Source organism: Tachypleus tridentatus, unplaced genomic scaffold (genome assembly GCF_004210375.1).
Source record: "Tachypleus tridentatus isolate NWPU-2018 unplaced genomic scaffold, ASM421037v1 Hic_cluster_1, whole genome shotgun sequence".
Classification (NCBI taxonomy): Eukaryota; Metazoa; Arthropoda; class Merostomata; order Xiphosura; family Limulidae; genus Tachypleus; species Tachypleus tridentatus.
The window spans coordinates 23,631,959-23,653,584 of NW_027467777.1; the positions used below are offsets into that span (position 1 = coordinate 23,631,959).

Below are 21,626 nucleotides of genomic sequence, written 5' to 3' on the forward strand. Positions count from 1 at the left end.
TATGGAATAAACCTGTTAATAATATAGCTGTATACATAATGATAGTTTATCTTTAACAATGAATGTTATATTATACTATGGAATAAACCTGTTAATAATATAGTTGTATACATAATGATAGTTTATCTGTGACAATGAATGTTGTATTATACTATAGAATAAACCTGTTAATAATATAGCTGTATACATAATGATAGTTTATCTTTAACAATGAATGTTGTATTACACTATAGAATAAACCTGTCAATTATATAGCTGTGTACATAATGATAGTTTATCTTTAACAATGAATGTTATATTACACTATAGAATAAACCTGTTAATAATATAGTTGTATACATAATGATAGTTTGTCTTTAACAATGAATGTTGTATTATACTATGGAATAAACCTGTTAATAATATAGCTGTATACATAATGATAGTTTATCTGTAACAATGAATGTTGTATTATACTATGGAATAAACCTGTTAATAATATAGCTGTATACATAATGATAGTTTATCTGTAACAATGAATGTTGTATTATACTATAGAATAAACCTGTTAATAATATAGCTGTATACATAATGATAGTTTATCTGTGACAATGAATGTTGTATTACACTATAGAATAAACCTGTCAATTATATAGCTGTGTACATAATGATAGTTTATCTTTAACAATGAATGTTGTATTATACTATAGAATAAACATGTTAATAATATAGCTGTGTACATAATGATAGTTTATCTTTAACAATGAATGTTGTATTATACTATAGAATAAACATGTTAATAATATAGCTGTATACATAATGATAGTTTATCTGTGACAATGAACATTATGTTATACTATAGAATAAACCTGTCAATTATATGGCTGTATTCAAAATGATATTTTATCTTTAACAATGAATATTGTATTATACCATAGAATAAACCTGTTAATAATATAGCTGTATACATAATGATAGTTTATCTTTAACAATGAATGTTGTATTATACTATAGAATAAACCTGTTAATAATATAACTATATACAAAAGCATAGTTTACCTCTAACAATGAACATCATGGTACATAATAGAATAAACCTGTTAACAACATGGCTTTATACACATGGATAATTTACCTTTATCAGTGATCATCATGTTATATTATAGAATAAACCTATTAATAATGTGGCTGTATACGTATGTATAGTTTACCTTGCACACAAGGCACCTCTACAGAATTCTTGAAGTGGGTAAAATAAAATATTGTCATCTGTGAGGACAAGTCAGATATCTAGAAATGGGTAATATGTATCACAGTTTGTATATTTGTGATATCAACTATTCAGGGATTTTGGAAGTATTAAGTTGGTGATTGTTGGAGCTGATATCCATGCAGTAAGTAATGAGCACCATGAGGGATTACCAGGATATCCATGCAGTAAGTAATGAGCACCATAAGGGATTAGTTATCAGGATATCCATGCAGTAAGTAATGAGCACCGTGAGGGATTAGTTATCAGGATATCCATGCAGTAAGTAATGAGCATCAGAAGAGATTAGTTATCAGGATATCCATGCAGTAATTAATGAGCACTGTGAGGGATTAGTTATCAGGATATCCATACAGTAAGTAATGAGCATCGTGAGGGATTAGTTATCAGGATATCCATGCAGTAAGTAATGAGCACCGTGAGGGATTAGTTATCAGGATATCCATGCAGTAAGTAATGAGCACCATGAAGGATTAGTTTTGAAGAACTGTCATCAGGAGAAACATAAAACAAGTTTTTTCATTATTGTTTTTGTTTTCCTTGTGGTCCTGGTCATGTAGTTGTTTTACAGTCATTAACATGAAACACATCAGAACCTTTGACATTCTTTTCTCCTTATGTTGTGGTCATGGTTATTGAAATATAATACATGGACAGATTTGATAATAAAACTAGATCCATACAAAGATTAATTACCTGATATTTCAAGTTGTCTGGAAATGGCAAATAAAGAATATAGCAGCACCAATTGAGCTCACCATAAAACAACAAATAATATCAAATAACAAATATTTACCTTATTGGTATTTCTATATTAAAATTTATCAGTAACAAAAGAAGCCAGAGAAACAGAATGTATTTAATATTTCCCAAATATTCGACATTTAAACTAAAACTGATAAATAAATGTGAATTAAAAACGTTTATAAATTCATATTGTTTAGTAGCTATGTGTGCTTGTACATATATTTACCTATAGTGCTTTGTAACATTTTGCTATATTGTTCTTGCATATAAATTGGCACCAATATTTTTTTCAGCTTGGAATGTGAAAGTACAGTGCCAATAAAATTGTTTACATACATTTCACCTGTTTCATTAATAGGAAAAAGTAGAACAATTTCAAACCAACAACGAAATAAGATCTATGGTCTGTAGGTCAACACTAGTGCCTTCTACAGGTCAAGTAGCATCATTACCTATTGCTACTCAATCTGTCAGGTAAGGGATCCAATATGTAGGTCATACAAAGGTTCTCAAGTAGATTGTTTTGAAATCTCTTACCTTAACTTTAAGGAAGGAGAGTATAAGTACATTACATTATCTATTTAGCAGTATAGGTACATTACATTATCTGTTTAGCAGTATAAGTACATTACATTATCTGTTTAGCAGTATAAGTACATTACATTATCTGTTTAGCAGTATAAGTACATTACATTATCTGTTTAGCAGTATAAGTACATTACATTATTTGTTCAGTAGTATCAGTACATTATGTATCTGTTCACAGTATCAGTACATTACATTATCTGTTTAGCAGTATAGGTACATTACATTATCTGTTTAGCAGTATAAGTACATTACATTATCTGTTTAGCAGTATAAGTACATTACATTATTTGTTCAGTAGTATCAGTACATTATGTATCTGTTCACAGTATCAGTACATTACATTATCTGTTTAGCAGTATAAGTACATTACATTATATGTTCAGTGGTATAAGTACATTATGTATCTGTTCACAGTATAAGTACATTACATTATCTGTTCAGTAGTATCAGTACATTATGTTATCTGTTCACAGTATAAGTACATTACATTATCTGTTCAGTGGTATAAGTACATTACATTATCTGTTTAGCAGTATAGGTACATTACATTATCTGTTTAGCAGTATAGGTACATTACATTATCTGTTTAGCAGTATAAGTACATTACATTATTTGTTCAGTAGTATCAGTACATTATGTATCTGTTCACAGTATCAGTACATTACATTATCTGTTTAGCAGTATAAGTACATTACATTATATGTTCAGTGGTATAAGTACATTATGTATCTGTTCACAGTATAAGTACATTACATTATCTGTTCAGTAGTATCAGTACATTATAATAACAAATAGCATGGGTTAGTGTCTTAATGCTATAATGAAGCAATTTTCAAACTTTATTATGTCAAAGTGGGTTCATTGTCATCAAATGTTACAATAAGTTATTTATATTAACAAGTAAAAAAACTAAAATATAGCACTACAAGGTAGGTTCAGATAGTTCTACATATTGAGATTGTTTCCGATATAGCACTACAAGGTAGGTTCAGATAGTTCTACATACTGGGATTGTCTTCGATATAGCACTACAAGGTAGCTTCAGATAGTTCTATATACTGGGATTGTTTCCGATATAGCACTACAAGGTAGGTTCAGATAGTTCTACATACTGGGATTGTCTCCGATATAGCACTACAAGGTAGGTTCAGATAGTTCTATATACTGGGATTGTTTCCGATATAGCACTACAAGGTAGGTTCAGATAGTTCTATATACTGGGATTGTTTCCGATATAGCACTACAAGGTAGGTTCAGATAGTTCTATATACTGGGATTGTTTCCGATATAGCACTACTAGGTAGGTTCAGATAGTTCTACATACTGGGATTGTTTCTGTACAAGTTATGAATAGATGTGCTAGAGTGGAAGCAAATTCTTTCTCATAAATTTGCTTATCATGGGAAGCCCTCTATCTAAGAAATGGACCTAATATAGGAAGCATCCTGTCACCCACTAAAGGAAAGTTGTGTGTATTCTCTTTGTTGAAAATAACAACAAATGTACTTAATATAGGAAGCATTTTGTCACTCACTAAAGGAAAGTTGTATGTATTCTCTTTATTGAAAATAACAACAAATGTACTTAATATAGGAAGCATCTTGTCACCCACTAAAGGAAAGTTGTATGTATTCTCTTTGTTGAAAATAACAACAAATATACTTAATATAGGAAGCATTTTGTCACCCACTAAAGGAAAGTTGTATGTATTCTCTTTGTTGAAAATAACAACAAATGTACTTAATATAGGAAGCATCTTGTCACCCACTAAAGGAAAGTTGTGTGTATTCTCTTTGTTGAAAATAACAACAAATGTACTTAATATAGGAAGCATCTTGTCACACACTAAAGGAAAGTTGTATGTATTCTCTTTGTTGAAAATAACAACAAATGTACTTAATATAGGAAGCATCTTGTCACCCACTAAAGGAAAGTTGTATGTATTCTCTTTGTTGAAAATAACAACAAATGTACTTAATATAGGAAGCATCTTGTCACCCACTAAAGGAAAGTTGTATTCTCTTTGTTGAAAATAACAACAAATGTACTTAATATGGGAAGCATCTTGTCACCCACTAAAGAAAAGTTGTATGTATTCTCTTTGTTGAAAATAACAACAAAGGTACTTAATATAGGAAGCATCTTGTTACCCACTAAAGGAAAGTTGTATGTATTCTCTTTGTTGAAAATAACAACAAATGTACTTAATATAGGAAGCATTTTGTCACCCACTAAAGGAAAGTTGTATGTATTCTCTTTGTTGAAAATAACAACAAATGTACTTAATATAGGAAGCATCTTGTCACCCACTAAAGGAAAGTTGTATGTATTCTCTTTGTTGAAAATAACGACAAATGTACTTAATATAGGAAGCATTTTGTCACCCACTAAAGGAAAGTTGTATGTATTCTCTTTGTTGAAAATAACAACAAATGTACTTAATATAGGAAGCATCTTGTTACCCACTAAAGGAAAGTTGTATGTATTCTCTTTGTTGAAAATAACAACAAATGTACTTAATATAGGAAGCATCTTGTTACCCACTAAAGGAAAGTTGTATGTATTCTCTTTGTTGAAAATAACAACAAATGTACTTAATATAGGAAGCATTTTGTCACCCACTAAAGGAAAGTTGTATGTATTCTCTTTGTTGAAAATAACAACAAATGTACTTAATATAGGAAGCATCTTGTCACCCACTAAAGGAAAGTTGTATGTATTCTCTTTGTTGAAAATAACAACAAATATACTTAATATAGGAAGCATTTTGTCACCCACTAAAGGAAAGTTGTATGTATTCTCTTTGTTGAAAATAACAACAAATGTACTTAATATAGGAAGCATCTTGTCACCCACTAAAGGAAAGTTGTATGTATTCTCTTTGTTGAAAATAACAACAAATGTACTTAATATAGGAAGCATCTTGTCACCCACTAAAGGAAAGTTGTATGTATTCTCTTTGTTGAAAATAACAACAAATGTACTTAATATAGGAAGCATCTTGTCACCCACTAAAGGAAAGTTGTATTCTCTTTGTTGAAAATAACAACAAATGTACTTAATATAGGAAGCATCTTGTCACCAGCTAAAGGAAAGTTGTATGTATTCTCTTTGTTGAAAATAACAACAAATGTACTTAACAAGGAAGCATCTTGTTACCCACTAAAGGAAAGTTGTATGTATTCTCTTTGTTGAAAATAACAACAAATGTACTTAATATAGGAAGCATTTTGTCACCCACTAAAGGAAAGTTGTATGTATTCTCTTTGTTGAAAATAACAACAAATGTACTTAATATAGGAAGCATCTTGTTACCCACTAAAGGAAAGTTGTATGTATTCTCTTTGTTGAAAATAAAAACAAATGTACTTAATATAGGAAGCATCTTGTCACCCACTAAAGGAAAGTTGTATGTATTCTCTTTGTTGAAAATAACAACAAATGTACTTAACAAGGAAGCATCTTGTTACCCACTAAACGAAAGTTGTATGTATTCTCTTTGTTGAAAATAACAACAAATGTACTTAATATAGGAAGCATCTTGTCACCCACTAAAGGAAAGTTGTATGTATTCTCTTTGTTGAAAATAACAACAAATGTACTTAATATAGGAAGCATCTTGTCACCCACTAAAGGAAAGTTGTATGTATTCTCTTTGTTGAAAATAACAACAAATATACTTAATATAGGAAGCATTTTGCCACCCACTAAAGGAAAGTTGTATGTATTCTCTTTGTTGAAAATAACAACAAATGTACTTAATATAGGAAGCATCTTGTCACCTATAGTTGTATAGTTGTATGTATTCTCTTTGTTGAAAATAACAACAAATGTACTTAACAAGGAAGCATCTTGTTACCCACTAAAGGAAAGTTGTATGTATTCTCTTTGTTGAAAATAACAACAAATGTACTTAATATAGGAAGCATCTTGTCACCCACTAAAGGAAAGTTGTATGTATTCTCTTTGTTGAAAATAACAACAAATTTACTTAATATAGGAAGCATCTTGTCACCCGCTAAAGGAAAGTTGTATGTATTCTCTTTGTTGAAAATAACAACAAATGTACTTAATATAGGAAGCATTTTGTCACCCACTAAAGGAAAGTTGTATGTATTCTCTTTGTTGAAAATAACGACAAATGTACTTAATATAGGAAGCATCTTGTTACCCACTAAAGGAAAGTTGTATGTATTCTCTTTGTTGAAAATAACAAGTCAGTAAACATGATCATTACAATTCAGAATGTCAGTATTTAAATAAAGAAATAATTCAATTGTTGTAAGGAGACAACAGTTATTGTGAATATTACTGTAAAACAGATTATATTAATTTTGACGTTTTAATGGTGGTTTCTAATGAACATCAACAAGTTTGTTGTTTTAACAGTTCATACTTAAAAATGCTGGAATCATTGTTAAAATAATTACATACAAAGACAAGACTGACTGAAGAAACTGTGGAAATTCTTCATGATTAACATTTCCGCAAGATGTTCCAGATACATTACATTTTTTTTTAAAGAAAGACCATGACATAGACTTGAGACTAAAAGATGTAATTTCACCAAACTGTTTGGTTGAATGATGACACACATCTTATTACATCACTATTCTTCTTTTAATTCTTTTAGGATTTTTTTCACAATCATAATAATAAAAGAAATGTTAATGGTGGTAAATGAAATAATAATTCGATTAAAAAATGTTTTATTTTACTTTTTCTAATAGAAAAATATGAATATTATTTTGGAAAGCTGCAAAGTGGAATTAAAATCTGTTTTTAAAACCAAAATAACTAATATAAAGTTTAAAATCCCAGGGCTGTGTTGTATGATTGTTATATGTGTAAAACAAGAACCAATGTCCACATTTAATTTTGACAGTTTGGGGGATACTTTAATTGGAATAACAACGAAATCTTCATACAACAACATCAGTATTGTGAAAGAGTTTGTGGAAGGTGAGTGATCTTAGTTGATGTTTCTCATTAATTATGTTATTTTAGATTAAAAATGTAGCAGTTCAGTGAAAAAACACAAACTTATGTACAGTACTGGGAAATAACACAGATGTTACTAAAGTGTTAAACTACAGATACAGCTAACACAGTATTAAATTACAGGTACAGGTAATACAGTGTTAAACTACAGATACAGGTAGCACAGTATTAAACTACAGATACATGTAATACAGTGTTAAACTACAGGTACAGGTAATACAGTGTTAAACTACAGGTACAGCTAACACAATATTAAATTACAGATACAGCTGACACAATATTAAGCTACAAATACTCATGTGGTATATCAATTGAAAGTTATAGTTGTTGCTGCTAGTTGCCTTGTCTTCCATTTATAAATTATACATAATTTAACAGGTACCTTATATACAGCTATGTGTAAGGATATGAAACAAGGAGATAATAGCAATGTGAAATAATTCATGTTGTATGAAAAGTGTACCAGTTCTGTCAGCAGATAAATTCATAAAAACTTTGTCAATTAACCTAGTAAGGCCTTCTGCAAAAATGATGAAAAACTGTATGGTTGGAAGAATATGCAAGATTTGCTCTAATGTTATGACAAGTAATGTTGTGTGTTCATTGTAATGTTATGACAAGTAATGTTGTGTGTTCATTGTAACTTTATGACAAGTAATGTTGTGTGTTCATTGTAACTTTATGACAAGTAATGTTGTGTGTTCATTGTAATGTTATGACAAGTAATGTTGTGTGTTCATTGTAACTTTATCACAAGTAATGTTGTGTGTTCATTGTAACTTTATCACAAGTAATGTTGTGTGTTCATTGTAACTTTATGACAAGTAATGTTGTGTGTTCATTGTAATGTTATGACAAGTAATGTTCTGTGTTCATTGTTTTTTTAAATATAATGTTAAAGCTATTATTTGAGCTCTTGTATCTCAGTTTGTTATGGTTTTCCAAGAGTTCTTTCTTTAAAACTATAACTTATAGATTTCCATGCATTATCTGTACATTATCAGTACATTATTCATACATTATCTGTATATTATTGGTACATTATCCAAACATTATCTGCACATTATTGGTACATTATCCATACATTATCTGTACATACCTGTACATTATTTGTATGTTATCCATACATTATCCATATATTATCTTTATATTATCGGTACATTATTCATACATTGTCTATACATTATCCGTACCTTATCTGTACATTATCCATATATTATCTGTACATTTTCCCGACATTATCTGTACATTTTCCCTACATTATTCATACATTATCTGTACATTTTCCCTGCATTATCCATACATTATCTGTACATTTTCCCTACATTATCTATGCATTTTCCCTACATTATCCATACATTTTCTCTGCATTATCTGTACATTATTTGTACAATTTCCCTGCATTATCCGTACATTATTTGTACGTTTTCCCTGCATTATCCGTACATTATTTGTACATTTTTCCTGCATTATCCGTACATTATTTGTACATTTTTCCTGCATTATCCGTACATTATTTATACATTTTCCCTGCATTATTCGTACATTATTTGTACATTTTCCCTACATTATCTGTACATTTTCTCTACATTATTCATACATTATCTGTACATTTTCCCTGCATTATCCATACATTATTTGTACATTTTCCCTACATTATCTGTACATTTTCCCTGCATTATCCATACATTATTTGTACATTATCCATACATTATCAGTACATTTTCCCTGCATTATCCATACATTATCTGTACATTTTCCCTGCATTATCGATACATTATCTGTACATTTTCCATGCATTATCCATACATTATCTGTACATTTTCCCTACATTACCTATACATTATTTGTACATTTTCCCTGCATTATCCATTTCATTATTTGTACATTTTCCCTACATTATCCATATATTATCTGTACATTTTCCCTACATTATCCATACATTATCTGTACATTTTCCTTACATTATCTATACATTATCTGTACATTTTCCCTACATTATCCATACATTACATGTGCATTTCATTGTAATATATAGTGAAAATGGAAGTGATTAAAGTACCAAAAATATTACTTTAGATCTAAAGTAATAGGTATTACATTTGATCACTAGCCACTTAAAAACCACCATATCTCAGCTTTTTTCTTACATAAGCTTGGGATTCTGATAATGATGGAACATTTGTATATATTAAATATTAGAATCCAAGTAGTGTGTGTTAAATATTAGTATCAAAGTAGTGAGTGTCAGATATCAGTATCAAAGTGGTGTGTGTTAGATATTAGTATCAAAGTAGTGTGTGCCGGATATTAGTATCACAGTAGTGAGTGTTAGATATTAGTATCAAAGTAGTGTGTGTTAAATATTAGTGTCAAAGAAGTGAGTGTCAGATATTAGTATCAAAGTAGTGTGTGTTAAATATTAGTATCAAAGTAGTATGTGCCAGATATTAGTATCAAAGTAGTATGTGCCAGATATTAGTATCAAAGTAGTGTGTGTTAAATATTAGTATCAAAGTAGTATGTGCCAGATATTAGTATCACAGTAGTGAGTGTTAGATATTAGTATCAAAGTGGTGTGTGTTAAATATTAGTGTCAAAGTAGTGAGTGTCAGATATCAGTATCAAAGTGGTGTGTGTGAGATATTAGTATCAAAGTAGTGTGTGTTAAATATTAGTGTCAAAGGAGTGAGTGTCAGATATTAGTAACAAAGTAGTATGTGCCAGATATTATTATCACAGTAGTGTGTGTTAAATATTAGTATTAAAGTAGTATGTGCCAGATATTAGTATCAAAGTAGTGAGTGTCAGATATTAGTATCAAAGTAGTGAGTGTCAGATATTAGTATCAAAGTAGTGTGTGCTAAATATTAGTATCAAAGTAGTATGTGCCAGATATTAGTATCAAAGTAGTGTGTGTTAAATATTAGTGTCAAAGGAGTGAGTGTCAGATATTAGTATCAAAGTAGTATGTGCCAGATATTATTATCACAGTAGTGTGTGTTAAATATTAGTATTAAAGTAGTATGTGCCAGATATTAGTATCAAAGTAGTGTGTGTTAAATATTTGTATCAAAGTGGTGTGTGTTAAATATTAGTGTCAAAGTAGTATGTGACAGATATTAGTATCAAAGTAGTATGTGCCAGATATTAGTATCAAAGTAGTATGTGCCAGATATTAGTATCACAGTAGTGTGTGTTAAATATTAGTATCACAGTAGTGTGTGTTAAATATTAGCATCAAAGTAGTATGTGCCAGATATTAGTATCAAAGTAGTGAGTGTCAGATATTAGTATCAAAGTAGTGTGTGCTAAATATTAGTATCAAAGTGGTGTGTGAAATATTAGTGTCAAAGTAGTATGTGCCAGATATTAGTATCAAAATAGTATGTGCCAGATATTAGTATCACAGTAGTGTGTGTTAAATATTAGTGTCAAAGTAGTATGTGCCAGATATTAGTATCAAAGTAGTGAGTGTCAGATATTAGTGTCAAAGTAGTATGTGCCAGATATTAGTATCAAAGTAGTATGTGCCAGATATTAGTATCAAAGTAGTGAGTGTCAGATATTAGTATCAAAGTAGTATGTGCCAGATATTAGTATCAAAGTAGTATGTGCCAGATATTAGTATCAAAGTAGTGAGTGTTAGATATTAGTATCAAAGTGGTGTGTGTTAGATAGTAGTATCAAAATAATGTGTTAGATGTTACTATGACAGTAGTGTGTGTTAGATATTACTATCAATGTGGTGTGTGTTGTATATTAATAACAAAGTGCTGTGTGTTGTATACTAATAACAAAGTAGTGTGTGTTGTATATTAACATCAAAGTGGTGTGTGTTAGATATTAATAACAAAGTGGTGCGTGTTAGATATTAATATCAAAGTGGTGTGTGTTGTATATTAATATCAAAGTGGTGTGTGTTGTATATTAATAACAAAGTGGTGTGTGTTGTATATTAATATCAAAGTGGTGTGTGTTGTATGTTAATATCAAAGTAGTGTGTGTTGTATATTAACATCAAAGTGGTGTGTGTTAGATATTAATAACAAAGTGGTGCATGTTATATATTAATATGAAAGTGGTGTGTGTTGTATATTAATATCAAAGTGGTGTGTGTTGTATATTAATAACAAAGTGGTGTGTGTTGTATATTAATATCAAAGTGGTGTGTGTTGTATGTTAATATCAAAGTGGTGCGTGTTGTATGTTAATAACAAAGTGGTGTGTGTTGTATATTAATATCAAAGTGGTGCGTGTTGTATATTAATAACAAAGTGGTGCGTGTTGTATTTTAATATCAAAGTGGTGTATGTTGTATGTTAATAACAAAGTGGTGTGTGTTGTATATTAATATCAAAGTGGTGTGTGTTAGATATTAATATCAAACTGACACATGTTTGTAACATTTGTTATTTTTCAGGTCAAGCTCATCACAATGACATTAATTTCTACTACACCTCTTCAGTGTAAGTCTTTAGTCTTTTTGTTGACATAAATATTAGAGTTTTAGTTTTTACAACAAATGTGTGTGAGTCTCACTGTTCTTGTGAATAACAAGTCTTATTTAAAGTTTAAGGATATTCATATATGTGTCACAGTTTCAATTATTTTACTAGCAGTATTAACTTGATGAAATATTTATATATCATCAAGGTGCTGATTAACAGTGAGTATGTTTGTATCATCCGCTACCCTTTAATACTTTGTCACAGTCACATTTTAAACATATAACACATCGTATTGAAATCTAATAGAACCACTCAAGCTTGCAAGTCTGGTCGTGCAACCACTATCACTCTTCACTGTGATAGTAACCAGGAGGGAACTGGCACTTTGATGCCACCTACTTCATGTCCAGATGGAACATGTGATGGATGTAACTTCCATTTTATATGGAAAACACGTCTAGCATGTCGTATATGTACCAAAGACGACTATGAGGTGAGCTCACTTGATTTATCATATTTAATATTCTTACTGTTTGTTTAATAAAATACCAAACGTATTTCACTAAATAAAAAAGCAGACACACTGAGAATTGGTGTATTTATTTGCTGTAAAGTTACAAACATTGTTTTGTTTATGTGGTAAAAAGTTACAAACATGGTTTTGTTTATTTGGTAAAAAGTTACAAACATTGTTTTGCTTATTTGGTAAAAAGTTACAAAGTTTTGTTTATTTGGTAAAAAGTTACAAACATTGTTTTGTTTATTTGGTAAAAAGTTACAAACATTGTTTTCTTTATTTGGTATAATGTTACAAACATTCTTTTGTTCATTCTGTATAAAGTATTGTAAACACTTTAAAAATGTAGTTTCTGTTGTTTTACTTTTGGCAAGTATACAATTAAAATGTTTTGCTCACATGTGTTTCACAAATCTTCACAAGAAAATTGATTACATGGAAATAACAGTATAGAATAACAGATCACTATTTAATAAACTCATATTTATTAAAATAAAATAATTGTTTTATTTTCCAGGTAAAAGATAAGTTTCATTTTTTAACATCAGCAAGTATTTCATTGTACTAATGTACTATAGTATCCTTACTGTATAGATATAATCTACTATAGTATCCTTACTGTATAGATATAATGTACTATAGTATCCTTACTGTATAGATATAATGTACTATAGTATCTTTACTGTATAGATACAAAATACTATAGTAACCGTACTGTATAGATACAATGTACTATAGTATCCTTACTGTATAGATATAATGTACTATAGTATCCTTACTGTATAGATATAATGTACTATAGTATCCTTACTGTATAGATATAATGTACTGTAGTATCCTTACTGTATAGATATAATGTACTATAGTATCTTTACTGAAAAGATACAAAATACTATAGTAACCGTACTGTATTGATACAATGTACTATAGTATCCTTACTGTATAGATATAATGTACTATAGTATCCTTACTGTATAGATACAATGTACTATAGTATCCTTACTGTATAGATACAATGTACTATAGTATCCTTACTGTATAGATATAATGTGCTATAGTATCCTTACTGTGTAGATATAATGTACTATAGTATCCTTACTGTATAGATATAATGTACTATAGTATCCTTACTGTATAGATATAATGTACTGTAGTATCCTTACTGTATAGATATAATGTACTGTAGTATCCTTACTGTATAGATACAATGTACTATAGTATCCTTACTGTATAGATATAATGTACTATAGTATCTTTATTGTGTAAATATAATGTATTGTAGTATCCTTACTGTGTAGATACAATGTACTATAGTATCCTTACTGTGTAAATATAATGTACTATAGTATCCTTACTGTGTAGATACAATGTACTATAGCAACTTTACTGTGTAGATACAATATACTATAGTATCCTTACTGTGTAAATATAATGTACTATAGTATCCTTACTGTGTAGATACAATGTACTATAGTAACCTTACTGTGTATACATAATATACTTTAGTATCCTTACTCTACTGATATAATATGGTAGTTTATTACTTGTTGTTATTTCCTGGTACAGGTAGTGAAGGGAGAGTGCATGCATGGAGTCCAAACTCTTCATTATATATCACCACAAGGTTGTATCTCTCGAGGTGGAGAGAGATCAACTCTGACACGGACACGTCCTTGCTCCATTATTCCTGTAGAACTACAGGTCATTATAGGATTAACCATCTTTTTTGGAATTTTATTGTGTGCCTTGGTTCTCTATTTCTGGAAGAAGAACAGAAAGTGAGTACAAGCTTTTAATGTTATTTATTCATGATGGCTCCGTTATCTAGCCTAAACCAACGTAAACAGAGTTTCTGATGAGTCCGTTGTCTAGCCTAAACCAACGTAAACAGAGTTTCTGATGAGTCCGTTATCTAGCCTAAACCAACGTAAACAGAGTTTCTGATGAGTCCATTATCTAGCCTAAACCAACGTAAACAGAGATTCTGATGAGTCCATTATCTAGCCTAAACCAATGTAAACAGAGTTTCTGATGAGTCCATTATCTAGCCTAAACCAACGTAAACAGAGTTTCTGATGAGTCCATTATCTAGCCTAAACCAACATAAACAGAGTTTCTGATGAGTCCATTATCTAGCCTAAACCAATGTAAACAGAGTTTCTGATGAGTCCGTTATCTAGCCTAAACCAATGTAAACAGAGTTTCTGATGAGTCCATTATCTAGCCTAAACCAATGTAAACAGAGTTTCTGATGAGTCCGTTGTCTAGCCTAAACCAATGTAAACAGAGTTTCTGATGAGTCCATTATCTAGCCTAAACCAATGTAAACAGAGTTTCTGATGAGTCCGTTATCTAGCCTAAACCAATGTAAACAGAGTTTCTGATGAGTCCATTATCTAGCCTAAACCAATGTAAACAGAGTTTCTGATGAGTCCGTTGTCAGCCTAAACCAATGTAAACAGAGTTTCTGATGAGTCCATTATCTAGCCTAAACCAATGTAAACAGAGTTTCTGATGAGTCCGTTGTCTAGCCTAAACCAATGTAAACAGAGTTTCTGATGAGTCCATTATCTAGCCTAAACCAACGTAAACAGAGTTTCTGATGAGTCCATTATCTAGCCTAAACCAATGTAAACAGAGTTTCTGATGAGTCCGTTGTCTAGCCTAAACCAATGTAAACAGAGTTTCTGATGAGTCCATTATCTAGCCTAAACCAACGTAAACAGAGTTTCTGATGAGTCCATTATCTAGCCTAAACCAACATAAACAGAGTTTCTGATGAGTCCATTATCTAGCCTAAACCAATGTAAACAGAGTTTCTGATGAGTCCATTATCTAGCCTAAACCAATGTAAACAGAGTTTCTGATGAGTCCATTATCTAGCCTAAACCAATGTAAACAGAGTTTCTGATGAGTCCATTATCTAGCCTAAACCAACGTAAACAGAGTTTCTGATGAGTCCGTTATCTAGCCTAAACCAATGTAAACAGTTTCTGATGAGTCCGTTATCTAGCCTAAACCAATGTAAACAGAGTTTCTGATGAGTCCATTACTTAGCCTAAACCAACCTAAACAGAGATCATGATGAGTCCATTAACTCAACTAAATCAACCTAATCATAGATCATGATGAGTCCATTATCTAACCTAAACCAACCTAGTTAGTGTTTTTGATGAGTCATTTATCTAACATAAACTTAACATAAGTAGTGTTCTTGATGGTTCCATTATGTAACCTGAACTAACGTAAACAGAGTTTATGATGAGTCCATTAACTCAACTAAACCAACCTAAATATAGTTCATGATGAGGCTGTTATCTGATCTAAACCAACCGAAACAAAGTTCATGATGAGTCCATTAACTCAACTAAGCCAACCTAAATATAGTTCATGATGGGTCCATGATCTAACCTAAACCTAACATAAGTAGAGTTCATGATGAGTCCATTATCTAACCTAAACTGACCTCATGATGGATCCATTAACTCACCTCAACCAACCTAAATATAGTTCATGATGAGTCCATTATTTAACCTAAACCAACCTAAACAGAGATCATGATGAGTTTATTATCTAGCCTAAACCAACCTAAACAGAGATCATGGTGAGGCCATTATCTAACCAAAACTAACCTAGTGAGTGTTTTTGATGATTCTGTAACCTAACCTAAACACACCTAAACAGAATTTTTGATGAGTCATTTATCTAACCTAAACCTAACATAAGTGAAGTTCATAATGGGTCCGTTATCTAACCTAAACCAACATAAGTAGTTTTTGATGAGTGCATTATCAAACATAAACCAACATAAGTAGTTTTTGATGAATCCATTATCAAACCTAAACCAACATAAGTAGTTTTTGATGAATCCATTATCTAACCTAAACCAACCTAAGGAGAATTCATGGTGAGTTTGTTATTTAACCAGAACAACCTAATTAGTGTTTTTGATGAGTCTAACCTAAACCTAATCTAAACAAAGTTCATGATGAGATCATGAATAATGTGATTAGTATTCTACCAACTTGTCAGTTTTCTTTAAGCTTCTCAAATGATGTCTTTACAGAGCTATAATCAAAGTACAGTATTATGGAAACTAGTTCAAATAATGCCAAGGAATGTTTACAAACACATTTTTTGTGTATATGTACAATGGTTTATTTGGTACTCAACCATTGCTTTTGGAGCTATTATAATAATTGGTATTTATTTTATTATGTACAACAGTTGTATAATAATGTAAGGATAAGTAATAGTTTGGAGTTTTGCTTCAAAGTAAGTTAGTATTGTCAAGTTTTTAGATAATTAAATCTTGACTTATGTGTATACATGAGAATAATGTCTTCTGTTTACCTCTTTTCATGTGGTGACATAATTATTTATAGGACCATACAATACGTTAATTTACATGTTCAAGTTAGCCCTAGTTTTTCATTCATGGACAATGCTGGTATTTAGGTTTTGTTTGGTTTTTAAGGCTTGAGTACAGATACATGAAGTTAGTTCAGTCAAGTTCCAGCAAGGAAAGTGAGCTTCCATCAGCAGAGAGCTGTGCCATTGACGATGATGATGACGATCAGTATGACAATAGCGTTGCCTTTACTGACAAAGGAAATGGACTTCTGGGAAAATTCCGAGCCATTCGAGTGGGAAACAATAAGGTAGGTTTCAGTGGAAGAAGTTAAGTAGTAATGATGTGATTGGTAAAAATTAGAATTATTATAAATTGGTCAAATTAGCTAAGTGTTCACTGGATGAAACACGAGAACCTATGGTAATTTGTTTTCTGTCACATCGTACTTCCACATTAAGAGTAAAATACAAAAACAGAGTGTTAGATGAAATTATGATTAGATATTTCATCTGACCAGCGTTATTAACACAGTACCAATATCAGGGTCACTTTTAATATTATCAGTACTTCTTTAGGTACTTTGTGACACAGTTTTGTCATTCAAATTATTTTTTTAATTTAGAGGTAACGTAACCTTCTTTGTTTTATAACTTATCTGCATATGGAGTATTTCTAAACTATATTTTATCCAAAATTGAAACTAGTCTCATCTACTGTGCTCCATCTCAATCAAGAAACCCTCACCAAAATGACAAATCTGAAAACTAATATTTGTTGGTCTGGTTAAGTCATGTTAACTTTGTCAAGTGTATTGAATGTGCAAACTATGAAATATTTAAGTTATTTTTATGTGAACTATAGATTAAAAACCACATACCAAACATTATGTTCCAGAGAAGAAATGTTTTAAAGAAGAACCACTTGGGTGACACCTGGGATGGTGGGATGAGGAGAGACTAACATATATGAAAATATATCTCAGAGTAGCTGGTATGGCTATTAACACTTTTACTAATAAAGGAGAGAACGACATTTCGACTTTTCTAGTTCATCTGCATGTTAACAAAGAGAGTGTGCAACTGACTGTTGTAGGACACCCCTCAGAGATGATCAGCCCTTTGTTAACCTGCTTTATTAGTAAAAGTGTTAATAGTCATACCAGCTGTTATGAGATACACTTTTGCTTCCAATGTGTTTCTTTTCACCCAGAAGTGAAACATCTAAATTTCTTTTATCTGGAAAGAAGAAGGGTTAGAGGGTGCTTGGTTGAGGTGTTTAAGATTATTAAGGGTATTAAAGAAGGGTCAGAGGGTGCTTGGTTGAGGTGTTTAAGATTATTAAGGGTATTAAAGAAGGGTTAGAGGGTGCTTGGTTGAGGTGTTTAAGATTATTAAGGGTGTTAAAGAAGGGTCAGAAGGGACTTAATTGAGGTGTTTAAGATTACTAAGGGTATTAATAATGAAGGTCCATCAAATGTTTCTGTTTTTAATAGTTCAAAAAATAGGACAAGGTTTCATAATTTCAAATTTTGGCAGTGAAGGAGCCATTTCTAATTTAGAGAGTATTACTTTTCAAACAAGATGGTTGGCTTATGGAATGAGCTGCCTTCAAGGATGATGGGGACAGAAAATTTACTGGGTTTAAGAAAAGACTGGATTATTATATAAGTAGTAACCAGTGGTTACAGTTAGGAGCTGGAAGAGACATCCTTCATGGGAAAATAAGCTTCTTTTTGTTCCTTTAAATTGTTATGAATGTTAAAAACTGATTTCCCTGTTGTAGTTAACATTAATAAGCTTATGAACAGATACAAAATATCACTCTTGTAGTGACAAACTTGTTTTTATTATAATATGTGTAATATCTTTAATATTTATTTATTCTAATTAATGTAACTTCTACTTGATATTTAATATCCACAGCTTAAATATTAAAGTAGACAAAAATAATTAAATTCTTTCATATTAGTTATGAGTAATTAATTACAGGAACCTTCTCTGTTTTCAAGGTAAAATTAATCACTTGAAATAATTCATCTAAAATTATAAAGTAAGAACCTGACCTAATTGTATATATACACACACATATAACACACACATACAATACACACACACATATAATACACATATATATACACACACATATATAATACACATATAATACATTGAAGACTTATTAATAATCCATTTTTTCTATACTAATATTTTTACAGTCACTTTTAACAAATACTGTAAATTCAATGAGATAGTGAAAATTATTTTGTCTATTTACTTCTAACAACATTATTAAGTTTTACTAACAGAACTTACAAAATTAATTTAAAGTATACTGAATGAAAGTAAAACTTTTTCTCTCCTTGCTTTTACTATTCTCATAAAGTTACACTAACCTATCTAGCATATTAAAGTAGTAATTACATGATTAAAAACACGTTTGACCAAATTTTAAACTTGGCAAACATATGACACTAGTTGAATCGTGGACAAATCTTATATAACTGTAGTTACCCAATATCTGATGCAGTATTTTTGTAGTAATATCTTACCAGAGATCTCTGTCCTTTCCATTATACATTTGTGGTTTACTGTGGCACACAGATGTTTCACAGTGCAGTCAGCAAGACATGCTATTGGGGTGTTTGACAAGTAATATATTGTACATTATGTGTCCATTACTTTAAATTTGCTACAAAAGTGAACAGATGTATACTACTTTCAAATGATCTTACACATCACTCATTCTAGTGTAATGTAACTCTGAAGGTGAATGGATGTATACTACTTTCAAATGATCTTACACATCTGTCTTCCTGGTGTAATGTAACTCTGAAAGTAAATGGATGTATACTACTTTCAAATGATCTTACACATCTATCTTCCTGGTGTAATGTAACTCTGAAAGTAAATGGATGTATACTACTTTCAAATTATCTTACACATATGTCTTCCTGGTGTAATGTAACTATGAAAGTGAATGGATGTATACTACTTTCAAATGATCTTACACATCTACCTTCCTGGTGTAATGTAACTCTGAAGGTGAATGGATGTATACTACTTTCAAATGATTTTACACATCTGTCTTCCTGGTGTAATGTAACTCTGAAAGTAAATGGATGTATACTACTTTCAAATGATCTTACACATCTATCTTCCTGGTGTAATGTAACTCTGAAGGTAAATGGATGTATACTACTTTCAAATGATCTTACACATCTATCTTCCTGGTGTAATGTAACTCTGAAGGTAAATGGATGTATACTACTTTCAAATGATTTTACACATCTGTCTTCCTGGTGTAATGTAACTCCGAAAGTAAATGGATGTATACTACTTTCAAATGATCTTACACATCTACCTTCCTGGTGTAATGTAACTCTGAAGGTGAATGGATGTATACTACTTTCAAATGATTTTACACATCTATCTTCCTGGTGTAATGTAACTCTGAAGGTAAATGGATGTATACTACTTTCAAATGATTTTACACATCTGTCTTCCTGGTGTAATGTAACTCCGAAAGTAAATGGATGTATACTACTTTCAAATGATCTTACACATCTACCTTCCTGGTGTAATGTAACTCTGAAGGTGAATGGATGTATACTACTTTCAAATGATTTTACACATCTGTCTTCCTGGTGTAATGTAACTCCGAAAGTAAATGGATGTATACTACTTTCAAATGATCTTACACATCTATCTTCCTGGTGTAATGTAACTCTGAAGGTAAATGGATGTATACTACTTTCAAATTATCTTACACATCTTTTAGTAGTGTAATGTAAGTATGACAGTGAATAGATGTATACTACTTTCAAATGATCTTACACATCTGTCTTCCTGGTGTAATGTAACTCTGAAAGTGAATGGATGTATACTACTTTCAAATGACTGTACACATCTTTTAGTAGTGTAATGTAACTCTGAAAGTAAATGGATGTATACTACTTTCAAATTATCTTACACATCAGTCTTTCTGGTGTAATGTAACTCTGAAAGTAAATGGATGTATACTACTTTCAAATGATTGTACACATCTTTTAGTAGTGTAATGTAAGTATGAAAGTGAATGGATGTATACTACTTTCAAATGATCTTACACATCTATCTTCCTGGTGTAATGTAACTCTGAAAGTAAATGGATGTATATTACTTTAAAATGATCTTACACATCTATCTTCCTGGTGTAATGTAAGTATGAAAGTAAATGGATGTATACTACTTTCAAATGATTGTACACATCTTTTAGTAGTGTAATGTAAGTGTGAAAGTGAATGGATGTATACTACTTTCAAGTGATCTTACACATCACTCATCCTAGTGTAATGTAAGTATGAAAGTGAATACATGTATACTACTTTCAAATTATCTTACACATCACTCATCCTAGTGTAATGTAACTATGAAAGTGAATGGATGTATACTACTTTCAAATTATCTTACACCTCTCTCTTCCTAGTGTAATGTAACTATGAAAATGAATACATGTATACTACTTTCAAATGATCTTACACATCTGTCTTCCTGGTGTAATGTAACTCTGAAAGTAAATGGATGTATACTACTTTCAAATTATCTTACACCTCTCTCTTCCTAGTGTAATGTAACTATGAAAATGAATACATGTATACTACTTTCAAATGATCTTACACATCTGTCTTCCTGGTGTAATGTAAGTATGAAGGTAAATGGATGTATACCACTTTCAAATTATCTT

The 21,626-nt window shown here is 30.7% G+C and overlaps 1 protein-coding gene across 4 annotated transcripts in view; it reads left to right on the plus strand.

The window, feature by feature from the left end:
• LOC143241939 (endosome/lysosome-associated apoptosis and autophagy regulator family member 2-like) overlaps positions 1-21,626 on the plus strand; it is a 91,060-nt gene that overhangs the window by 52,151 nt on the left and 17,283 nt on the right. For 3 of the 4 annotated variants that reach the window (XM_076485252.1, XM_076485254.1, XM_076485253.1), the window contains exons 15-20: positions 2,355-2,470; positions 7,470-7,546; positions 12,009-12,054; positions 12,343-12,529; positions 14,120-14,331; positions 17,031-17,214. In XM_076485252.1, coding sequence (XP_076341367.1) covers positions 2,355-2,470; positions 7,470-7,546; positions 12,009-12,054; positions 12,343-12,529; positions 14,120-14,331; positions 17,031-17,214 — 822 coding nt within the window. Of the gene's footprint in view, positions 1-2,354; positions 2,471-7,469; positions 7,547-12,008; positions 12,055-12,342; positions 12,530-14,119; positions 14,332-17,030; positions 17,215-17,611; positions 17,675-21,626 lie in introns of those variants that run through there. The other variant, XM_076485255.1, reaches the window with a different exon arrangement.